The 26,435-nt window shown below is 33.8% G+C and overlaps 1 protein-coding gene across 1 annotated transcript in view; it reads left to right on the forward strand.

The window, feature by feature from the left end:
- Positions 1-26,435, forward strand: part of LOC142334916 (protocadherin Fat 4-like) — a 209,085-nt gene that overhangs the window by 122,111 nt on the left and 60,539 nt on the right. The window contains exons 16-18 of the mRNA XM_075383244.1: positions 132-297; positions 3,238-3,461; positions 6,137-6,316. Of these exons, the coding sequence (XP_075239359.1) occupies positions 132-297; positions 3,238-3,461; positions 6,137-6,316 (570 nt within the window). The remainder of the gene's footprint in view (positions 1-131; positions 298-3,237; positions 3,462-6,136; positions 6,317-26,435) is intronic.

Below are 26,435 nucleotides of genomic sequence, written 5' to 3' on the forward strand. Positions count from 1 at the left end.
ACAGTTAATCTTAGAACGACGTATTTATACAAATAAATTTGAAGATGCCGAATCACTGCTGGAAACCATTTATTATTAAACAAAAATTGTGCTCTTTAAATGCTCAATTACAGCTGTTGTTTTCACATCAGGTCTTCAACGAACCAAACTCAGCGCCCTACTTTGCAGTGGAAAGGTACAATGTGTCCATGCCCGATGACATCACTAAGGGTGGTTTTGTGGTGCATGTGTCGGCAGAGGACTCAGACCCAGGTCCATATGGCAAAGTCTCTTACAGAATTGTTAACGACTCATTGGGTGAGTAATAAATTGTTCGTTTCGATTATGGTCGAGCTGTCGCTGCAACGGGGTGTCACCACGGTTCGCCGCCTAAAAACCTTTTTTTTTCAAAAAAGGCGAGTTCGACTATTTTATTGTAATGATATGGGTGATTGCCGCAGGAAAAATTAATGCAACTCGATGCTCTTCAATCAAAGTCTTATAAATATTCAGAAGTGATCATATATAGAAGTCTTAAAAAAAGTACCTTAGTCGAGAATTGAGGGGTATCTTGTAGGAATCTGGCAGATTCTAGCAGATTCCTACACGACACTGCATTTTTGTCAAAAATTTCTGGCAGATTCTTACAAGATAACCATTTTTCTGCCGAACTCCTACAAAAAGATAACTGAAATATAGGTAACTTTGAAGTATAGGTAACTTTTGAAGTATAGGTAACTTTTGAAGTATAGGTAATTTTTGTTTATCAAGGATGCGCATACTTCTAATTCTTTGTACTTAACTATTTGACATCATATTGAAAAGGTGAACCATCTTAGCCCTGAAAAATTGCTGCATCAATTTTTTTTTAAATTTGTAGGCTCATCGTTTTTCCCAATCATGATAAGGCCTTCATGAATGAACATTGATGCCTAATTTGTAGACCAATATAGCGGTTTGTAGAAGATCAAGATTGAAAAACTACAGTATTCTAATTTTATTCAGGCAACAAATGGGCAGAAAAATGTCTTCATTTAAATAAGGAGAAAGAGACAAAGATTTTTCTCAATTTATTTCACTTTTGTTTTATTTTATTTTTTTTAATGGACCTGCTATATGCGTTCACATTCTTCATATATGAATGAATCGTGTCCAAAAAACCTATTTCAAAACATATAACAGTAACTAAGATGCGGGAGACTGAAAAACTTAGCCCAAACACCAAAGAACGAAATCAATAGACAACTTATGAACAATTTTAAGGTCTCATCGGCCTCTAAAATAGTGTTCCCGATAGCCGAAAAAATGTATTGGCAAAAATTCATCAGAAAAATTTTACTTCTAAATTTTGAAGACGGAGAAAGATATTAAAAATTCTGTGTAAAACATGCCATAAAAAATAGTTGGGAAAAAGTTTTTGTACAGTCAGAGAGATAAAAGAATATTGCGCTAGACTTAAATTTAGGCAATCTGAAGAATCCCGATGATTGTTGTATCTCAAGCGTTTGATAGCCTTGAACAGAACAAGCAAATCCAAAACGAGGGAAATTCTTCTGAAAAATCTCATTTCATTCTAAAAGATTTTTTAAACTAAAAGAATTGCTTCTAAACGTGCGTGTTCAAAAGTACTAATTTTCTTCTTTTTGTTGCTTTAAAAATTGCTACAAATATATGGCAAGTAATATGAAAGTTGCTTTTAATGAATCATTACAAAACTGTAAGAAGCAAAAAAAATGTAATGAAAATAAATTTTATGGCAACTCAATTTTTGTTTTCCGAAGTTCATTAGTTTCTGTCAATTTAAATCGAACAAATTTTTTACAGAGTTTGTGTTTCATTTTTTCAGAGGCCTTCTCTAATGTCAAAAACTTTAGGAAAAGATGTTATTAATGATTTTTAAAAAAACTAGAAAAACCTTTTTGAGAAATTTTCCTTGAGAAAAAAATAGCAAAATCCTCTTCACGGACTTTTTTAAGTTTTCTTCTTTTTAATATAACTATTTAGGAAATTTTATTTGCTTGCTTTTTTCAAAATTCAGAAATTGTTCTTTCCAATGAAATTTCCTCTCACTGTTTGTTTCTATCTCACTTTTTTATTATTATGAAAATTTCAAAAATTCAATTCAGCTGAAGACCTATATAAGATGAAAAAAATATCAAAAGCTATTAAAAGTGAGCAAATGATTAATTATGCATATTCTAATTGGTTTGACTGCGTGGAAAACGGCGCGAAGATCTTAAAATATGTCTTCTAAAGTATTTTAAGAATTTGTTTCGAGGAGTTCAGTGATGCTACACCTCTTCGTCTTTGAAAAATTTGCTGTCCGGCCAAAAAAGTTTATTAGTAAACAACAAGACACTACTCGTGCTTGTAACCCGAGGTTTGAAGAAAATTGACGTAATTTTTGAAAATCCAGGTTATTAAAATCATTAATGTATCTGCAATTGGATATCAGCCATCTGTTAGCTTCAGGCATATAGCCAAGAAATAGAATTCAGTGTGAAGAAAACTATTTTTTTAGTATTTTTATCTCAATCAATTCATATATTTTTTTACCTGATATATAAATCCTTTCCAATACTTTTTAATCAGTCTTAGGTGTCCTTTGAATCTATTTGTATCTATTAGAGAAGATCTATTGGGTCAAGATTTTGACTACTGTAAACCTCTACATCTCCCATAGAACTCCAAAAATTTCAAGGGTTTTCCAGTGAGATCACTTTTGTTCGTCTCTGTTGAAAGTATAAATCGGCCAAATAAGTTTTATTAAAAAACGTAGGGCTTGTATAATGTTCCTAACCCTAAACAACAGTGGATGGTAGGAATTATTAATGATACTCTTTATGATACTCTAAAATCATCCACCGTTTCCTGAGACAAAACATCACGAAGATTTATCAATCAGACCGAAAATAGTCGGACAAAACTGACCTTAGTAAAAAAAAACACCTGCCACAAATGGCGTTAGTAAGGAAGACCAAAATGATTGAAACAAATTTTTGGAGAGCAATTTAAACACATTCAAGGACAAATTTAGTGAGGTTTTATTTGGATTCTCATAGTCAACATGATTATATTGAATGTAATTACAAATGAGACTGATTTACTCAAAGATAAAAGGAGAAGTTTTTGGGAAAATTTTTCTAGGGATTAGTGGATACATATTATGGATGAAACTCGTCAGTGAATCAAACTGAGCGCTTGACACACTGAATCCGTGTCTTCCAAAACCTTGATTAACAGTAGTCATTGTTTCAGGCGTCTTTGACATCGATGACAAAACTGGTTTCGTTACCATTTCGACTCGAGCCAATTTGTCATCTTTGGAACCCGGGATGCAGTTCCAGTTTGGAGTAGTTGCCACAGACCATGGTGTGCCAAGAATCAGCTCAACAGTTATTGTTTCCGTTTTGGTGCTAAGTGAATCGACAGCTAAAGTTGCTTGGTTTGAGATGGCACAAATGTCCGTCAATATCTCGGAGGTAACAAAAGAGTAATTTTTTAGAGAAAAAAAAATTGGGGTGTCAGTATCGTCGTTTGATAGATAAAATAGAAAATTTATCCAACAAGAGGCTCGCCCATTACTGTACGTTGCACAGAAAGCTTCAGCATGAACTTTAAGGGACATTAGAGAACAATCAGCTTTGAAGCATTGCTTTGAAGCCTAGAGAACATTCAGCAAATTGCAAAAAAGAGGATTGCAAACATTACGTTGTAATTCCTAATGCACTGCAGACAAAAATATTTTCAAAAAACATCAAAAGACTTTTCGAAATCGCCTGTTTTCTCGTGGACTCCAGTCAAAACGAATAAACTATTGAAGACAACTGAAACCACTTTCTTAATATTCAACAATAGCATGAAATTTCGATATTTTAATCATTAGAATGAAAGATGAATTGCATTTTTTGGTAAATTTTAATTCGATATTAAAAAAGTTCAAGGAAAATATCAAAACAATTACTCCTAGAAACAGAAGCAATCAATTTTAGCTCTGGAGGCAATAGCATAGCGCAGACAAAACCATTGCAAACAGGGCAAAATCAATAGTTCCAAAAAAACTTCGGTAATAAATTTTAAAAAGGTTATTTTATTGACGCTTTACAATTGTTTATGATATTAGCCCAAAACAAAAAACAAATGGATATGAATTTAAGACATTAAACAACTGCACTTGATTGTGAATGTGGCAACTTTTTTTGCTATTGATTTTTGCTTGTTTTTATTTGAAAAAAAAAACGGGTTTAGTTTGGACTACAGAATTGTTTTGTAACCAAATAGTTGAGTGCCACTAGAAGCAAATTTGTTCAACTCAATGTCCGGACATCAGAACGGCACAATGAAAAAAATAAATGAAAGAGGACAGAACGTTTGAAAAGCAGAAAAATTATCGAAATTTGCAAGAAATGATGCAAAAAAATGAAAAATTCCTGTGATTTTTAACAAAATTCCGAAATTTAGCTTTGTTCTGAACCTCAGCCGCTAGCTGAGAGCAACCATAATTGAAATCTAAAATTACTAGAGACCAGTAGAGCAGTCAACAATTGACTGTCTTCTGTTGAAATTGATTTTTTTATACGTCTTTTATATATTAGTTTTCTGACATTGATCAATTTTATGAAAATCTGTTCCGCTAGAACTTAGTTTTAAAGATAAACCTGATTTGTGGAAAATATTTAATAGAGAAGTAGTTTTCAAAACTTTTTCTCCTCCTAATTTATTAAAAACACAAAAAAACTAATGCCTCAAATGCCAATTCAATTTGTTTTTTGAGCAACAATTTTTTTTTCAATTTTTACAAATATAACTCTGAATTATGCTATCAAAACATAAAGCAAAGAAAAAACTTCGAACAAACTAATACAACTGACTGGTTTCAAAATCAGCCAACTTCAACCGTTACTAAATTTTATATCGTTTTAATTTTGTAAAATAAAATAATTCAATTTGATTTCTAAGGGAGCTTTTGGTCAAATCATTGATTGCCAATTGAGTAGAACTTCTTCAACTGAAAGTCAAAACTTTAAAACGGCTCAAAGAAATCAAGAAGCAAAGGCACCAAAATACTCAAAACGCAAAAAAAAGTGTATGGTAAAATTCAGGGACTACAATTACTCTTCGTTACAGAAAAATTATAGCAAACAAAAATTCTATAGCTTTTAATAATTTTATTATCGAAAACAAACTGTTCCGTTTTTTTTTCAATTCCGACCGCTTTTTGGGGAACATCAAGGGAAAAAAGTACCACAACTAATGTCTAACGAGTACAACAAAACAACCATTAGTTGTTTTTTTATATATTTGATCATTTTCGCGCATTTTTTAAATCTATATTATTGCTTTCTCATAATTTAAGTTTTTCAACAATTTTGTTTTTACTTTTTATTTTGAACTACAATCTCTCCCTTCATGGGCAATGCTTTTTTCTAACAAAACAAAGAGCTTGAACAAAATTAGCGAAATAATCTGTAAATCAGCATTTTAATTAAATAATTTTATAATGAGCTCACAAGTGATTAGCATTCTCCTTCTGACCTTCATTGTTACAAACTCTTGTTTACAAATAGAGCAACCTGTTCAACAAAATTTCCTTTCAAGCACAATTCTCATATCCAGTTAGAAAAAATCCAGTTAGACCAGCTCAAAAATATCACATAGTTAACGAAATCGGCTTCTGAGCCGGTTTTGGTGAGCATTTAAAGCAAAATTGTGTTTTACAGATTGAATTTATTGTACAAGGAAACACAATTGACAGGGAAGCATCAAATTGACGTGTACTACTTGTCACAACACAGCAATTAAAAATGTGAAATTTTTCTGGGTTTTCTACCTTTTTGAATAGTTTGACATCTTATCTTTAAAGAACGAGGCATTGACGACTTTCCCAAAAGGTATTTCTGCGTCAATCAATTTGCACTGATATTTTCCGGGGAATTGAAGGGTGCAGCATTTGGTAAGAAGGGCGTAATGAAAAGAGGAATTGAAAGATTTGCCACGTTCGCACTCGGTCTAGAACACACACCTCCAAGTTTCTTCTTGTCTTCTTCCACCGCGCTACAAGATCCTTGTTTATCAAAAAAATAATATTTTTTAAAACAAGTAAAAATATAAGAGAAGATTTTTTTCCGTTATAATTATCAATAAAAGGTTGTTTTAGACACTTTCAGTGGGATCTGAAGTGACTCACGTGACTGCGATGTCTGAGAAGTCTTCGGATGTGTTCGTCTATTCCATATCCACGGGGAACATTGAAAACACATTTGATATTGAGCCGGATAGCGGAGTTATTATACTGGCGCAATCACTGGACTTCGAATCGGGATTGACAAGCTACAAGGTATGATTGTTAATATCTGGAAAATTTTTTGTAAAAATTAATTATGACAGTGTCAGTTTTGAAATAACATAAACTGCACGCCAGATAGACTTGACTCAATTGGAAATAAAGTCTTGCATTTAGACTCTTGTTCTTGTACGTCTTGGCCAAGACGTGCACAAGGCAGACAAGTGTAAAAGGACATGATCACAACTCTGAATCAGTATTGAAATCAGGTTCCCTGTTAGACTTGGCCTGTACTAAAATTGACTGGGTTCTAAGTAGGATTCTACTTGCTTACAGTAAACTGGACGGGGAAGATGAATCCTTTAGCAATAAGAAAGAAGAAAAGAAGTGTTTATAAGAGGTAGACAGGTTCGAGAACGTAAGACCAACAGATTTAATGTTTTTGTTCACTATCCAGTTTGAAGCACCCCCCCCCCCCCATATCCGACCAACCAGAGAATTGCAGTACTGAACCACTGTAAATCCAGAGATGTATATAGACTTTTTTTACTTGTACCTATTCTGTTCATGTCACAATATACACTGATCAGTGTCTTTTTCAGAGTAAAATTGAACTTCTGATTTTATCCTGATTTTGATCTGTTCCTAACTATTATTATGCAATTGTCAGCCTAATTGACATTATTGTATAACTCCTGTCAGCCTAAAACCATTCTCTTTTAAACTTCCTTAAGCTCTGATTTTCAGCCTAAAACGCAATGTTTTTAACCTGTATCAGCGTTGCTTCTGCATCACACCACTGGCACATTCACACCATACTACAACACACCACAGGCATATTCATATTCGCATCTTACCACATCACACCCAGGCATGCTCACATCATACTACATTGCACCACAGGCATATTCACACCATACTACATCACGACACAGGCAAAACCACACCATACTACATCACATCACAGGCATAATCACACCATACTACATTATTCTTTCGCCACACCCATGTCATACTACATCAATCCACAGGCAAACAGGCATATTCACAACATATTGCATAACACTACTACTTATTGAAAAGATGATGTAGAAGAGTAACCGCACAACACGGATTAGAGGACGGGCGATCAAATGTAAGACGGCAGAAGACTGATAACAAAGACAGGGTTTTGTGCAAACTGATAACACAATTTACATAACTTTACATTATCATCAAACTTGTAAACACCAATTTCAGGTCAAGATGTTCCCATTGCTGCAGAATTGTTGAAATTGGCCCCCAGTTGTCTCAATTTTGACTACAGAACAGATAATGAAACAAAGAAGCATTTAAAATGGATTAAATTCTTAGAGAGTTCATAAACAGTTCAAAGAAAATTCATAAACTGCCAAATAATGTTCACATAGGACCGATGGATTTTTGGGAACAGCAATTTTGGGTTAACCTTATTTAATCTGGGTACTAGCATCGAGATAGAAAAATTCTCTATTTCGAATACCCGGGAGATTTTATTGCTAAGTGACTCAGGAGATCGTGAATCTACCTGCTAGGTGACCCGGGAGATCGTGACGACACCAGCTAAGTGACCTAGGAGATCGTGAATACACGTGTTAGGTGAGCTGGGAGCTCAAAATTATAACTTTTCTGGTTATTCGAACGCACGCTCCACGCTGCACTCGAAATGGAATCCAAACGCAGCCCGGACTCAACCCAAAGGCACACAGAACGCACCTCAATCGCTCCATGTCGGGATGGATCCAGTATCAGTGTCAGCATTTGTATGCAGCGCGTTTATAGCTGTTAACTTGTAACGTGTCTTTACGAAACGCATGCATTTTTCAAGCAGTTTACATGCTTTCCTGACATGCTCAAGCAATTTCATCATCATTTTCGAAAATTTCACTGTTCTGTTTTTATTATGAATTTATTTTGAACAGACTGAATATGTGTTCTGTTTTTTTTCTGGACATAGTGAACAACTTTTTTCTGAGCAGTGACCTCCAATCAATCTCAAATATGTGTCACAACAATTTACCCAATTGCATTTTACCCAATACTTTTTTACTCAAACTGCCATTTTACGCAATCCCATTTGTCCAATTCTAACTTATCCAATTTACTTTATTGCTAAAGTTACCAGAACGACTATTTAGCCGACTATATGGTTAATTGACCCGTGGGACTTGATATGAAACTATCAAAACCAAACATGGGATTAACCGATATCATAATTAAAAGGCCCGTGGGAATTGATATGAAGCTATCACAACTGAACATGGGATTAACCGACAACATATTTAAATGGCCCGTGCGAATTGATATGAAGCTATCACAACCGAACAAGGGATTAACCGACAACATAATTAAATGGCCCGTGGGAATTGATATGAAGCTATTACAACCGAACATAAGATTGTATCGTCAACATAAGTATTTTAAATCATCCTTGTAATAGCGACTGCCAATTTCTAATGGGATAACCCAGGTTTAGGTCCAGACCCAAATTGAGCTATGGTCAGACTATGCAGACTGAAATGACCTCTGATCAGACTTTACAGATCAACGTTACCTCTGATCAGACCATCCAGACCAAAATGATCTCTGATCAGACTTTCCAGACAAAATGTCCTCTGATCAGACCAAACCCAGACCACTGTCCAGACTATAGTGCGCTTATGATCAGGCCCAAATTCAGACCATTGTCCAGACTATAAACAGACTATGATCAGACCATCTTCAGACCATGGTCCAGACTCAATTTCAGACCATTGCCCAGACCTTAATCAGACTATGATCAGACTCATGTGCGCTCAAAATAGTCTGATCAGAGAAAGATTTTAATTATGAACAAATCTCTTAATTTTGCTATAATATATTCATTTCATGAAAACTGGTGTTTGCAGTATTAAAATCATCTAAGGAAAAACCAATTCTGAAAATATTGCTAATGAAACCGAAACCTAAGTGTTGAGAAAAAAATTTTATTTACCATACCCTTAATTTATATTTCTGACTCAATGGATGAACTTAGACAACTTTCCACAAGAAACGTCGTGGTCGTCAGTTAATCAAATTTTCCTCTTGAGGGGACCGGCAGTTGCTATCAGCTGGACTCTTTGTTTCTGATCAGAGTCATCGGATTTTAGATGAGTCTCTGATCGGAACGCTGCTTTATTGTTGCCTCTTGGCAGAGCCAAAATCCCTTAATAAAAAAACAAAAAAATTGAAGAATCATTTCGCTCGAAATCAGACATTCCAGACCGAATTGACTTCTGATCAGACCGAACCCAGACCATGGTCCAGACTATAAAGACTGTGATCAGACCTTCCAGACCGAAATGACCTCTGATCAGAACGAACCCAGACCATGGTCCAGACTATAAAGATTGTGATCAGACCTTCCAGACCGAATTGACCTCTGATCAGGCCGAACCCAGACCATGGTCCAGACTATCAAGACTGTGATCAGACCTTCCAGACCGAATTGACCTCTGATCAGAACGAACTCAGACCATGGTCCGGACTATAAAGACTGTGATAAGACTTTCCAGACCGAATTGACCTCTGATTAGAACGAACCCAGACCATGGTCCAGACTATAAAGACTGTGATCAGACCTTCCAGACCAAATTTGCCTCTGATCAGACCGAACCCAGACCATGGTCCAGACTATGAAGACTATGATCAGACCTTCCAGACCGAATTGACCTCTGATCAGACCGAACCCAGACCATGGTCCAGACTATAAAGACTATGATCAGACAGTCCAGACCGAATTGACCTCTGATCAGACCGAAATCAGACCATGGTCCAGACTATTGTGCGCACGAACCGCTTTCCAGACCCTTTAATTTCCGTCTGGGAACACAGGGGTGTGCGCTCGATTGGGTCTGATCATAGCTCAATTTGGGTCTGGACCAAAACCTGGGGAACGAAAAGATCAAAATATTGGGTAAGTTGGTATTGGGCAAAAGGGCATTGGGTAAAGTGGAATTTGGTAAAATGGCAGGATGGGTAAAATGGAATTGGGTAAAATGTAATGAAACCCTCAAATCGGACAGCGATCCCCATGATCATTGATCACTCGAAATTCACCTCTGATCAAACCTTTCACTTTGTCATCAGAATATGGACTATGGTGCGCTCAAGGTCATGCTGACCAGACCCAACTGCACTTAAAGCATTTCTTCTGATCAGACTCAAGTTTTTGATTATGCTTGCTTTTTACGCAAATTTGTTTCTGATAAAAATACCTAATTGCAATAGGAGCACGATCATGAAAGACTCAAAACTTGAATCTGCCTCTGAGCAGACTATCCGATTAACCGTCTATTGGATCAGCCTTTGTTTATGAATACAAATTTTAAGGGTCTGGGCTCGATTGGGGTCCGCAACCATCGCACCCTGGGTAGTTGATAATCCTGCAAACTAAAAGATAGTAGTTGAAATCGAGCTAGTTTTTACGATCGATGTGTGAAATGGCTTCATTCGAGGTTGTTTTTGACTGACACCTTAAACGTGGCAATTTTATTTTCACAGATCAGAAAGTTGAACCGTGTTGGTCAGAAGTTTTCCTTACAAGATCTTGCAAAAAAATGGTTATCTTTTGTACAACCAACCATGGAGCCTCGAATATCCTAACATCATATTTGAGTAAGCCGAAGCCATTTGTAGACTTTAGAGGCGGAACATCGAGCAATCTAGGGGTTACCAGCAGATTACTAAAAGGTTTCGTTTTTAGGACCACTTATATTTCTTCTATATATCAACGACTTGGCAAACTTACAGAATCATGGTGATCTTGTACTTTATGCTGATGATTGTTGGTGAACGTGTTGGTGAACTAGAAACATATTATAAACATAATGATCTGAGAGCAGTGGGATTATGGATGTCTCAAAACAAGCTTACAATTAATTAGAACTAAACTAAGGTGTTCACTTTTGGGTTGAAAATGCCTTTTGAATAGAAGTGAAATAAAATTTAAAAAACCAGCCAGGATATGCAAAATCGCTCGGAGTAAAAAACAAATGCCTCAAGTTCATCTCTCTTTTCCGTCAGACAAAAAAGTGTTTGTCAACCAGCAAACTGATGATCTGTCAATTCGGATGTCTTCTTTATGACACAGCCTCAAGAAGTCACCTAGGCGCTCTTCAAAGACAGCAAAACTAACTCGTCCAAATAATTCTGGGGCTGAAATGAACTGATGAAGTGAGAACCTATCGAAAAAACTTCCATTCTCTCAATATTTGAGTTCAATGTATACGATTTGTTGAAACCCTTTTGCAAAGCAGTTAGCAGGTTAGCAGAGAGCATCATTCATTACCAATATTGGTTAACAATTTTATGTGTACATCCGAAATTAAATGGTGCCTTTATGATCAGAGAAGACCCAAATCACCAACTACTAAATGAAAAATGACAGCGGCTAACAAAAAAGGGACCGAAACACGGATACCTATTTTGTTCAACTCAACCAGTAATATCAACCGACAGTTTTTGAGAAATATTTTAACTGTTGGAAAACGCAAGTTGATTTTTTTTTCACAAGTTCAGAGATCTGCATATAGTAGACAGTTTTTCACACATTTGTTTTAATAAGTGCTTTTTATAAATTGAACAATATTTGTTGACATTTATCAATGGAAGAGGAAAAAGAGAAAAAAAATGTTCTAATTGAACCGTTTTTGAAAGTCTTGTATGACGTCTGAAAACAGGCTTCTACTCTAATTGACGTACATTGTGTATGAATTATGACATACTCAAACGAATATATCATTAACTATAGAAGCCTAAACAAAAAAATTGTCACGTAAAAGTGCTTTTATTGAACATTCGGCAATTTTCTCCATTTAGACCTTTTGTTTTTTCCGTGAGTTAGACCTAACAATCACCCGGTATTCGGTGTAATTTGTGCATATTTTTGTTCTAATGAGGAAAAATACTAACATAATCAGTTACATGGGCCTTTTTCGTTTTACAAAATGTATTTTAATTTAAAAAGTAGTAAAGAAATCATTTTGTTTATTGGATTTTATTATGGATATATGAAATCGATAAGACACATTTATACAAATTATTAAACACAAATGCAGATATTTAAATTTCTCAGATTGTTTTTTTAAGTCATATGCTATGCTAATCTGCCCGAGTAGTCACTTCTTAGAAATCATACACTAAGATCATATATGATACCAAACAAAGCATAGACTATATTTTGGTGTAATCTTAATAAGATTTCCATTTTTTTCTATGACTTCGTATGTTTTTTAAGAAATCATAAATGTCAGTAGTATAGTAAGTTGCCTAGTGCTTGTAGGGGGGGGGGGTTCGGACCCCCCCCCCCCCTACAAGAAATTTTATCTCTGAAAAAGTGAAATCTTGTAATTTCTTCAGAGTGTAAGGCAAATTACTATACTTTTCAGCTATTTCCATTTCATTTTGAAGGTTCATGTAAATTGAAACTTGGGAATTGGGTTTTGGTGGTTTTGAATTCATGTTTTCTGCGCGATTGAGAAAAATTTTCAAAAATTTTTTCGAAAATGTTTCAAAGTTTTTCAAAGTCCTAAAATTGTCTGAAATGGATTTTGCGCTATGAAAGAGCACTCAAAAGTGATTTTTTGTTGACTTCACTTTTCTTCACCTATGAAGTATGGGGGTCAAAACATATAAAAAATTCGAATTTTTTGAAAAAAATTTTCAAAATTTTTTGGAGTCCTAAAATGGTCTGAAATGGATTTTGCGCTATGAAAGAGCACTCAAATGTGATTTTTTGTTGACTTCACTTTTTTTCACCTAAGTAGTATAGGGCCGAAACATATAAAAATGTCGAATTTTTTGAAAAAAATTTTCAAAATTTTTCAAAGTCCTAAAATGGGTCTGAAATGGATTTTGCACTATGAAAGAGCACTCAAAAGTGATTTTTTGTTGACTTCACTTTTTTTTCACCTATGAAGTATAGGGGTCGAAACATGTAAAAAAAATTAAATTTTTGAGAATTTTTCAAAAATTTTAAAAAGTCCTAAAATGGTCTGAAATGGATTTTGCGCTATGAAAGAGCACTCAAAACGGATTTTTTTTGTTGACTTCATTTGTTCAACCAAGTAGGACCGGAAGAACTCAGTTTCTGAAGTAGTCTCAAATAAGTCAAAGAGTAGTCAGAAGCAGTTTTTGTTAACAATACTTTTGCAAATGTTCAGTATGATGTGGAAAGGTTGGCTTTGTTTTTTTATATACATATTTAACTATGTATATTTATATCAAAACAAGTACGTATATCTGCTTGCATGTGTTCGAAATTGTAATTTTTATGTCAGAATGAACAATCGAAAGAAAGGAAAGAATGAAAGTTTTATGTATATAATTTTGCGTATTCATGAATATACTGGAAGTATATAGGGAAGTGTATATTGGCTAATAAGTAAATATAGCTGTGCTTAAGTTTAGTAATATGTTTGTATGAGTATAAGCTGAAATGTATGTTTGTGGGTAGAAATTGTAAATGTGTGTAATTGTCAAGACGTTTTTGTTTTTATGTGTGTATGTTTTTCTATATCTATACAGTGGAATGTATGTATATATGTCTGAATGTGTTTATGTATTTATGTATTTATATGTTTGCAATCAGACTAGAGCGAGAGACAGGGAGATAAGTCCCTGGAGGGCAATTTATTTGCCTTGAAGAATGTTGTTATTTGTCTTCACGATCCAATAATATTATATCTTGTAAACAGATTTTGACCTTCAGCGCTGATAAACTCTGTCCTCTAAACATTGGCAAGCAAAATATCACAACGGAAGACGACAACAATTTTTTGATTTTCTGAGCATGCTTTTTTGAAAATCTGAATTTTCTACACCTAGCTAGCTACCATATTAAAAACTATCAAGATTTTTTACAGAAAAGAAATTGAATTCATGCTCTTGTCTTTAAATCCTTGGCAAGAAAAATGATAAAATGTTGGTTGCAACACAGAAGACAAAATCAACTTTTTGATGTTCTGATCATGCTTTTTTTGAAAACATATTTCCTTACACTTATTCAGCTAAACTTCTAGGATTGAGCAAGATTATTTACAGGAAAAATGTATTTGAGATAAATTGTTGAGAGATAAACAAAAAATTGAGCTAAGTAAAAAAAATCAATTCTGTAATAAACTGAAAAATTTGGTGGAAAAACTATGATATGCAGGAGCAGCTGAACGTGTTAGTTAAATAAAGTGGAATGATAGGAATTCGTCAAGAGCTTGAATCAAACAAATAGTGTAACGATGTACAAGAAGAGTAGTTTCCACTGGAACTGAAAAAATAGCTAAATTTTCAAAAGTTAATTAGCCACTTGATCAATTAAGCAAGAAAGAACACAAGCTTTGTATCTGCGGGGGTTTACTAGAAACAGCTTCAGTAGCGAATAAGTCTTGTTTGCGTATTGGGAATAACACTAACGGATAATGCGTGCTTTGACTGAAATCTTAAACAAAAGCGAATCGCTTCTTCAGTAAATGGTTCCAGCATACTGAATATTCATATACTCAATTATTAAACACTGGAAGTAAAATATCAGAGCACCTCAAGCCAATAAAAATCAAATGAGTTCATTATTGTTCTTTCTTGAATCAAATTTTCTGTGCATTCAGTAACCCTGTGTTAAAATTTTGGATTACTTATTGTTCTGTCGACGTTTTAAAATAACATCACCGTAACGATATTTGATAGAGCATCGGAAAGAGTAACATCCAAAGAAATTTGAAATTAAAGCGACAGAGTCTGTATAACATATTGGGTCATGAAGCCTGGCGAACATTTCGGAATTGAACACAACACTACTGCTACCTACTACTGCTACTGCCTACTACTACTATCTACAACTACTATCTACAATTAGTACCTACTACTCCTACTTCTACCTACTAGTACTACCTACAACTACTACTAGATACTATTAATATCTACTACAACTACTTATTGGTTCTAAGTTACACTAGTACCTACTACTACTTCCTTTTAATACCTTCAAATGTTACCATTTGTTTACTAACTATCTACAAAAAGCTGTTTTTGTTTCTCTAAAAAATGAAAACAATTCTTATCTCTAGAGGAGACTCGCTGAGCATAAACAAAAGAAGCTTTTCTCTATCTCAAGGTAATGTGTCCTGACTGACACAGACCGATAGAATTTAGCCGCTAATATTTTCAACAATTCATTAAAAGTTTGAAGTTTTTTCGAAGATATAAAAAACGCTGAAGCTATGTTGTATACGTTAACTCAGTAATTTTCAACTCAATGTTAATTTCTTAATTAACAATTAAGAAATCCATGGTATTGTATATCAAGTGGTACTTAATTAATTAAATCAATGTAGGGTTTTATTGTTTAGCGAACCAGTCTAATTTTTAGGAGTTTTTTTAATATATTCTTTTTTTGAAGTGCAACTTTTTTTATACTTTATTCAAAAATTGCTTGCTTCAAAAATTCTATAGTGTGTACCTTAATGGAAACAAACACTTTACAACGTACCTACATTATCAAAAAAACAGGTTTTACGCTATATAGTTGTTTTCGTATGTTTATTCAGAGCCACCTTTTGTTTCAGTTGTCAGGAATTACACAAATTTTCCGAATCCCTACGTTTCAAAAACTTGTATAGACAGAAAACTGCTGGGATAGCTTGCCAGAAGGACAATGCGTTTGTTGAGTTTCATATTAACCTTAGCTTCGGCTCAGGATGTGTTCAAAGCTGAGACTGTAATTGTGAACTTGCTATGCATCAAAAGTTTAGCGCTACATGATCTTGCAGTTTTTGTTATATTAACTTCTTCCTAATTTGTTAAATTTCATTTGGTCATTGTTTATCTGAAGAAAATTAAAAACGAATCAACCTCATGAAACATTCTTGCACAAACTCGTTGCGCAGTCTTGTTGCATTCTTGCACAGTCTTGTCGCATTTGAGAGCTCAAACAAAAACATTAAATTTAGGTGTTTAGTTGAACAAATTTTGTTTGTTTTCAGCGTCTGTTTACACTCAATGGGCACCAAATGGTTCCAGAGAAGTACTTCCCGCGGAATTTGAAACGAAATTCTTCTTTATTAGTGTTCAAAACACAACCGGAGACAGTATGGCTTTGTATAAGCAAGTAGAATAAAAACGTGAAACATGGTCGATCACTTTACCTAAAAGTTGAACCATTGTGTTCGATTTCGAGTTTGTGATCTAAACAGTATTCAAGGATAATTGACTTTTAAGAAAAAGGCTTCTTTTTTAGTATTCAAAACTCAGAGGCGGCATGGATTTCGATAAGCAAGTTTATTAAAATGGTGATTTTGGTCGATTGCTCTACAGAAAAATGGAAGTCTTGAGTTTGTGTTTGAATTTTTGATCTAAAAACACTATTCAAGGATAATTGACTTTGAAGAAAGACTACTTTTAGTATTAAAAACACAATAATCAGTGACCGCTTAACTTTGAATTACCAAATATAATAAAATGTGAAAACTTGGCCTATCCCTCTAATTTAAAGTCAAAGTTTGAGTTTGAGTTTGAGTTTGTGATCTAAAAATAGTATTCAAGGGATAATTACGTCATAATAGTTGTTATGTTATATAGTTGTGAACGCAAAACATTTGAAATACGTTCTCACAATCTATTTAGACTACAGCTATATATGTGTCAAAAAAGTGAAGGAGACCTTCTGGTTTTACTAAGCTTTTTGATATAATTTACTATATTATATAGAATATATTCACGTGGTCTATTATGCAATCTTTACTGCACGACTTCTGCAAGCATTCTAAGCAGAAGAGTATAATTTTGCATTGTTCTATAGAAAAAAAACAGAAAAACACATGATTTTCCTGGTGCTAGGAAAATTGGCGGACAGGTCGTTTAGCCGACAAGGAAAAAATGAGAAATTTAGACGACATTTTTTATCATAATTCGTCAAAAAAGTCTAATTGGTTTATAAATCAGTAGTTCGGTTGTTATAGATTCAAATCAACTCCCACAGACCGTTGAGGCATGACCATGGCCCACGAGGCATGGCCAGATGCGGTTAAATGCAGTCAAACCACGTAAAGCCCTCCGTTACACTAGTTGATGAAAAAACTAAGGTATACTTGTCCGCTTACAGAATAGTGTTTTAAATTGGCCAATCACAGCTTCAGAATAAGATTTATTGCTCATTTTACTTAAATTGTCGGTAAAATGTTCCATTTTTTGGTGTGTTGACATATTTTACCAGTATTTTTGAAAAAATAGGTCAGTGCAACTCTTTAAATGATTAAATTTCTCTGAAGAATATTCGGCTAATGAACATTAAAAAATGTAAAATAACTAATGTGGAGATACCTTTAAGTCATGGCCACATTAAGTAACAGTTAACACAACTAATTTTGATTTTTGCTACCATAAAAACCGACAACACAGACAGTAGAAATCAGATTAGGAGCTTCGATACCATAGTCAAACTGACAAGTATACTTCTACATTCATTTGGCCGATTTGGAAAATTTCCAGTGTTAAAACCCTGTAACCCATAGTGCATCAAGTTCAAAGTTTAAGTTATTCAAAATTTTTGGAAATTAGTGTTTCACTTTTCTATGTGGTAATATTGTATTATAATACTAGTATTCTTGGCTTTGTGTACTTCGTTTTGATGTTATCTTTCCGAAAGGGTTTCTATGTTTTCAAAAGTTTGTTTGTTATGGATCCTATGAAGAGTCGATTTGAGTTCTTTCAACTGAGTCAAAGACAAAAAACAACTGTCAAAAGGCGAATCCTGATTATAGAGGCAATTGAGCTGATAAGATTTCCAGATTTTTTAATGCAGTATTTTAATTTCCTCTGAGCTTAAAAAATGTGGGAAATAAGTAAAAATGTCTCTTGGAAAAAATTATCTAGGTGGAATTTTACTACTGCGTGTTTTGCTTATTGCCACTATTGTCAATAGAGACCATTGTAATTTAACATGATTTTTATCCATGAAAATTTGTAGCCTCTATAACAATAAATGGTTGAATCATTATGTACATGAAAAAGTTGTTTTTCACGAGTAATCATATAGCAAAACCTTAATTTTCAATAAAGCTTTATTGATCAAAAAAAGGAAACCTCTAACAGAACTGCAAAATTAACAACGCTAAGAAAAGAAACGCTTTTTAATGTCAACTTTGCTTTTAATTTGAAAGAATTAATATAAAACAATGCCTAGCTGAAATAAAAAAAATACTTAGATTGTGCAAAGCAAAAATTTATAAGATATCCTTGTCAAACAAATATTTATGTACAAGCTGATTTTTCATTACTCCTTTAACAAATTTGTTTTTTTACGACCTCAATAGTTTGCCTTGAGAAAACTCATAGGAGAACGGGGAAGTATTCATTTCTTGCATCTATTGGAAATTTCGTTCTGATACGTTAAATGCTTACTATTCATGATACCATAGCTTTACGGATTAAAGAAGTTTTAAGTTCGCGTTAATGAATACTTAGGTTTTAATTTTTTATGAGTTACTTGAATAACATACTGAAATACTTCAAATTAACACATAGCTCTAAAAGCTACTGAAGGAATTCTGTGAAAACCAAATGTTCTAAGACAAAAACAAGTTGTTGCACATGTATACAGAAAACAGTAGTGCATACTTACGTCTATGGTTCAAATTGAGCCTTTGAGCAAAACATGTTTGTTATCTACTAACGTTTGCAGGAACTTTTTATCGTTCCTTACAATAAACCACGTCAATACTATGCAAAATCAAAAGTATTATACAAATAACTTAATACTAAACGTACAAGTTAACGTTATTTTGCTTAAATTGAGCACAGTGGGGGTCAAAATGTACTCCCAAATAAAGAATTGCAAGCCTATGTATTCACTCTCTATTTATCACAAGTTTTGCTGCAACACAGTAGAGTACATGTATATATACGCCTTCTTGATCAGAGACAAGAGAATACTTAAGCAGACTAATAAAAGTGCTTTTAGCCGAAAATATAATGCAACAATTTTGCAGAGAAGACTGAACTTCTCATACGCACAGTGCAATTCTTCAGCTTTATACGTAGCAATCAGATCAAAACCTTGAAATGTTAATGTCTGAGGTACTTAGGAGAAACTTCAATTCTTTTTACAACTGAAAAGGAATAAGAATTAGTCTAACTGATTTAACAACTGAGTTCTCCTCGAAATGTTATAGGTCTTCATTGGAAACTATTTGGCTAATTAGGCTAATAGAACGAGTGCTAACATCTCAGCGAACGGCTTATATTTACTTTTAACTGAATGAATTGCTTCTCAAATTAATATTTTAGCGTTTTCATTCTTGACTTGTATTTCATTCAGTTAGTGTATGCCAAAACTCAAACTCAACTGCCGGTTTATAACCTATAATGTATCATATCCTAACGCAATTTGAAGGCTCATTTCAGCGCACAATTGTCTATCAAACTCGTTATGAAAACAATATTGCCTTTATACAACAAAGGAAGGGCAGCTCAATTTCAAGCTGAACTATCTTCGATCATTGTCTCATACCCAAAAAATTTATTGACTTTGTTACTACATTACCTAATATAACCGAAGAGGAAGACTTTATCAACAACTCAACCCCCTCAGAAACGGGAGTAACTTCTCAGAATATACCTAATCCTTTGACTTCTGACATATGGTCACTTCCTATGGACATAAAGAGGATCTTGAGCAGTTATGATTTCGAAAGTATGCCACTCTTCAGGAGCCATGAAGAATATTTCGCTGCTTTAGAAGGTTTGGAAAATATGTGGAAAAAGCTCGAATCATGCAGAGTTGAAACAAAACTAACCACCATTCACGATAAAATTGATCATACAACATCATCCACACCCGATGATAACAGAAAGACTGTGATATCTTCCATCTTAGAACGATTCCCTAGTCTTCTTGAAGAAAACTTGAAAATTGAAGAAAACTTCCAGAAACTTAGCACTGAGCCATCGGCTAACAATGCTCTACGAAAGAGGAGCCAATCTCGTGTTGTTGGAGGATGTGTAATTCACAGTGGAAATTTTCCAAAAAGAATGAGATTCGATGAAAATGTGAGGTGTTCATGCGACAATAACAACTAGAACTGAAAAATTCTTGTCGATTAAAGCTTATGAACTAGACGTTGGTATCCAGTATTTTCCATTTATAACCTGTTATTTTGAAATGCTGTGCTTTATTAAAATCCGTTGTGTATGCTTATTTTCCAAATTTTAGTAGTTGAAAAACCACTCCTTTAAACTAAAGTGTGTTGGTTGAACATTATCCACGTCAGAGAAACAGGAAACAGGCTTCGACCTGTTTAAAGAACTAGAAAGTCAGAAATTTGTTGTAGAGTAGGATCCCCAAACCGTAGATTATCGTTCTGAAATGTTGAAATGGATACGCGCAAGAGTCGACGTTATAAAGAGCTGACGTTAGACTACGCCGCAACTTGTTTTGATTTAAGTAGAGCCGAAACCAAAAAGTTGCCCTTAATTACCCTAAATTGTTAGTTGATTATTAAAAAAGTACCTGAGTGGGTTAATCGGTCTCACGTTCGGTTATGATAGTTTCATATCAAGTCCCAACAGCCGCTGAGGCATGGCCATGGTCCGCGATGATTTCAAGATAATTATTTTTTTAATTTGCTTTCAGTGTCTTATACTAGAAGATACTGAATATTATTTTTTTCCAATACTCGAATGTAGTAGTCTCATTTAAGAGCCAAATTAATTTGTCGCAAAATTTACCGTAAATTATCTACTTATAATTTAAATAAAATGTCGGTTCTCATGAACCGGCTCTTTTCACTTCGGCTCTCTTACAAGTCACGGGTTGAAACAAAACATTCAACCTGACCACTTGCTTTTTACGAATAAAAAAACCTATATTGTGAGAAGTTCAGTCTTCTCTGCAAAATTGTTGCATAATATTTTCGGCTAAAAGCACTTTTATTAGTCTGCTTAAGTATTCTCTTGTCTCTGATCAAGAAGGCGTATATATACATGTACTCTACTGTGTTGCAGCAAAACTTGTGATAAATAGAGAGTGAATACATAGGCTTGCAATTCTTTATTTGGGAGTACATTTTGACCCCCACTGTGCTCAATTTAAGCAAAATAACGTTAACTTGTACGTTTAGTATTAAGTTATTTGTATAATACTTTTGATTTTGCATAGTATTGACGTGGTTTATTGTAAGGAACGATAAAAAGTTCCTGCAAACGTTAGTAGATAACAAACATGTTTTGCTCAAAGGCTCAATTTGAACCATAGACGTAAGTATGCACTACTGTTTTCTGTATACATGTGCAACAACTTGTTTTTGTCTTAGAACATTTGGTTTTCACAGAATTCCTTCAGTAGCTTTTAGAGCTATGTGTTAATTTGAAGTATTTCAGTATGTTATTCAAGTAACTCATAAAAAATTAAAACCTAAGTATTCATTAACGCGAACTTAAAACTTCTTTAATCCGTAAAGCTATGGTATCATGAATAGTAAGCATTTAACGTATCAGAACGAAATTTCCAATAGATGCAAGAAATGAATACTTCCCCGTTCTCCTATGAGTTTTCTCAAGGCAAACTATTGAGGTCGTAAAAAAACAAATTTGTTAAAGGAGTAATGAAAAATCAGCTTGTACATAAATATTTGTTTGACAAGGATATCTTATAAATTTTTGCTTTGCACAATCTAAGTCTTTTTTTTTATTTCAGCTAGGCATTGTTTTATATTAATTCTTTCAAATTAAAAGCAAAGTTGACATTAAAAAGCGTTTCTTTTCTTACCGTTGTTAATTTTGCAGTTCTGTTAGAGGTTTCCTTTTTTTGACCGCTGATTCATTTTCATAGCGTAAATTGCCGATCAATAAAGCATTATTGAAAATTAAGGTTTTGCTATATGATTACTCGTGAAAAACAACTTTTTCATGTACATAATGATTCAACCATTTATTGTTATAGAGGCTACAAATTTTCATGGATAAAAATCATGTTAAATTACAATGGTCTCTATTGACAATAGTGGCAATAAGCAAAACACGCAGTAGTAAAATTCCACCTAGATAATTTTTTCCAAGAGACATTTTTACTTATTTCCCACATTTTTTAAGCTCAGAGGAAATTAAAACACTGCATTAAGAAATCTGGAAATCTTATCAGCTCAATTGCCTCTATAATCAGGATTCGCCTTTTGACAGTTGTTTTTTGTCTTTGACTCAGTTGAAAGAACTCAAATCGACTCTTCATAGGATCCATAACAAACAAAGTTTTGAAGACATAGAAACCCTTTCGGAAAGATAACATCAAAACGAAGTACACAAAGCCAAGAATACTAGTATTATAATACAATATTACCACATAGAAAAGTGAAACACTAATTTCCAAAAATTTTGAATACCTTAAACTTTGAACTTGATGCACTATGGGTTACAGGGTTTTAACACTGGAAATTTTCCAAATCGGCCAAATGAATGTAGAAGTATACTTGTCAGTTTGACTATGGTATCGAGGCTCCTAATCTGATTTCTACTGTCTGTGTTGTCGGTTTTTATGGTAGCAAAAATCAAAATTAGTTGTGTTAACTGTTACTTAATGTGGCCATGACTTAAAGGTATCTCCACATTAGTTATTTTACATTTTTTAATGTTCATTAGCCGAATATTCTTCAGAGAAATTTAATCATTTAAAGAGTTGCACTGACCTATTTTTTCAAAAATACTGGTAAAATATGTCAACACACCAAAAAATGGAACATTTTACCGACAATTTAAGTAAAATGAGCAATAAATCTTATTCTGAAGCTGTGAGTGGCCAATTTAAAACACTATTCTGTAAGCGGACAAGTATACCTTAGTTTTTTCATCAACTAGTGTATCGGAGGGCTTTACGTGGTTTGACTGCATTTAACCGCATCTGGCCATGCCTCGTGGGCCATGGTCATGCCTCAACGGTCTGTGGGAGTTGATTTGAATCTATAACAACCGAACTACTGATTTATAAACCAATTAGACTTTTTTGACGAATTATGATAAAAAATGTCGTCTAAATTTCTCATTTTTTCCTTGTCGGCTAAACGACCTGTCCGCCAATTTTCCTAGCACCAGGAAAATCATGTGTTTTTCTGTTTTTTTTCTATAGAACAATGCAAAATTATACTCTTCAGCTTAGAATGCTTGCAGAAGTCGTGCAGTAAAGATTGCATAATAGACCACATGAATATAGTCTATATAATATAGTAAATTATATCAAAAAGCTTAGTAAAACCAGAAGGTCTCCATCACTTTTTTGACACATATATAGCTGTAGTCTAAATAGATTGTGAGAACGTATTTCAAATGTTTTGCGTTCACAACTATATAACATAACAACTATTATGACGTAATTATCCCTTGAATACTATTTTTAGATCACAAACTCAAACTCAAACTCAAACTTTGACTTTAAATTAGAGGGATAGGCCAAGTTTTCACATTTTATTATATTTGGTAATTCAAAGTAAGGCGGTCACCGATTATTGTGTTTTTAATACTAAAAGTAGTCTTTCTTCAAAGTCAATTATCCTTGAATAGTGTTTTTAGATCAAAAATTCAAACACAAACTCAAGACTTCCATTTTTCTGTAGAGCAATCGACCAAAATCACCATTTTAATAAACTTGCTTCGAAATCCATGCCGCCTCTGAGTTTTGAATACCAAAAAAGAAGCCTTTTTCTTAAAAGTCAATTATCCTTGAATACTGTTTAGATCACAAACTCGAAATCGAACACAATGGTTCAACTTTTAGGTAAAGTGATCGACCATGTTTCACGTTTTTATTCTACTTGCTTATACAAAGCCATACTGTCTCCGGTTGTGTTTTGAACACTAATAAAGAAGAATTTCGTTTCAAATTCCGCGAGAAGTACTTCTCTGGAACCATTTGGTGCCCATTGAGTGTAAACAGACGCTGAAAACAAACAAAATTTGTTCAGCTAAACACCTAAATTTAATGTTTTTGTTTGAGCTCTCAAATGCGACAAGACTGTGCAAGAATGCAACAAGACTGCGCAACGAGTTTGTGCAAGAATGTTTCATGAGGTTGATTCGTTTTTAATTTTCTTCAGATAAACAATGACCAAATGAAATTTAACAAATTAGGAAGAAGTTAATATAACAAAAACTGCAAGATCATGTAGCGCTAAACTTTTGATGCATAGCAAGTTCACAATTACAGTCTCAGCTTTGAACACATCCTGAGCCGAAGCTAAGGTTAATATGAAACTCAACAAACGCATTGTCCTTCTGGCAAGCTATCCCAGCAGTTTTCTGTCTATACAAGTTTTTGAAACGTAGGGATTCGGAAAATTTGTGTAATTCCTGACAACTGAAACAACAGGTGGCTCTGAATAAACATACGAAAACAACCATATAGCGTAAAACCTGTTTTTTTGATAATGTAGGTACGTTGTAAAGTGTTTGTTTCCATTAAGGTACACACTATAGAATTTTTGAAGCAAGCAATTTTTGAATAAAGTATAAAAAAAGTTGCACTTCAAAAAAAGAATATATTAAAAAAACTCCTAAAAATTAGACTGGTTCGCTAAACAATAAAACCCTACATTGATTTAATTAATTAAGTACCACTTGATATACCATACCATGGATTTCTTAATTGTTAATTAAGAAATTAACATTGAGTTGAAAATTACTGAGTTAACGTATACAACATAGCTTCAGCGTTTTTTATATCTTCGAAAAAACTTCAAACACTTAATGAATTGTTGAAAATATTAGCGGCTAAATTCTATCGGTCTGTGTCAGTCAGGACACATTACCTTGAGATAGAGAAAAGCTTCTTTTGTTTATGCTCAGCGAGTCTCCTCTAGAGATAAGAATTGTTTTCATTTTTTAGAGAAACAAAAACAGCTTTTTGTAGATAGTTAGTAAACAAATGGTAACATTTGAAGGTATTAAAAGGAAGTAGTAGTAGGTACTAGTGTAACTTAGAACCAATAAGTAGTTGTAGTAGATATTAATAGTATCTAGTAGTAGTTGTAGGTAGTACTAGTAGGTAGCAGTAGTAGTAGTAGGTACTAATTGTAGATAGTAGTTGTAGATAGTAGTAGTAGGCAGTAGCAGTAGTAGGTAGCAGTAGTGTTGTGTTCAATTCCGAAATGTTCGCCAGGCTTCATGACCCAATATGTTATACAGACTCTGTCGCTTTAAATTTCAAATTCCTTTGGATGTTACTCTTTCCGATACTCTATCAAATATCGTTACGGTGATGTTATTTTAAAACGTCGACAGAACAATAAGTAATCCAAAATTTTAACACAGGGTTACTGAATGCACAGAAAATTTGATTCAAGAAAGAACAATAATGAACTCATTCGATTTTTATTGGCTTGAAGTGCTCTGATATTTTACTTCCAGTGTTTAATAATTGAGTATATGAATATTCAGTATGCTGGAACCATTTACTGAAGAAGCGATTCGCTTTTGTTTAAGATTTCAGTCAAAGCACGCATTATCCGTTAGTGTTATTCCCAATATGCAAACAAGACTTATTCGCTACTGAAGCTGTTTCTAGTAACCCCCCCGCAGATACAAAGCTTGTGTTCTTTCTTGCTTAATTGATCAAGTGGCTAATTAACTTTTGAAAATTTAGCTATTTTTTCAGTTCCAGTGGAAACTACTCTTCTTGTACATCGTTACACTATTTGTTTGATTCAAGCTCTTGACGAATTCCTATCATTCTACTTTATTTAACTAACACGTTCAGCTGCTCCTGCATATCATAATTTTTCCACCAAATTTTTTGGTTTTTTACAGAATTGATTTTTTTTACTTAGCTCAATTTTTTGTTTATCTCTCAACAATTAATCTCAAATTCATTTTTCCTGTAAATAATCTTGCTCAATCCTAGAAGGTTAGCTGAATAAGTGTAAGGAAATATGTTTTCAAAAAAAGCATGATCAGAACATCAAAAAGTTGATTTTGTCTTCTGTGTTGCAACATTTTATCATTTTTCTTGCCAAGGATTTAAAGACAGGAGCATGAATTCAATTTCTTTTCTGTAAAAAATCTTGATAGTTTTTAATATGGTAGCTAGCTAGGTGTAGAAAATTCAGATTTTCAAAAAAGCATGCCCAGAAAATCAAAAAATTGTTGTCGTCTTCTGTTGTGATAT

The sequence above is a fragment of the Convolutriloba macropyga genome, chromosome 2 (assembly GCF_964194025.1).
Source record: "Convolutriloba macropyga chromosome 2, txConMacr16.3, whole genome shotgun sequence".
Classification (NCBI taxonomy): domain Eukaryota; kingdom Metazoa; phylum Xenacoelomorpha; order Acoela; family Convolutidae; genus Convolutriloba; species Convolutriloba macropyga.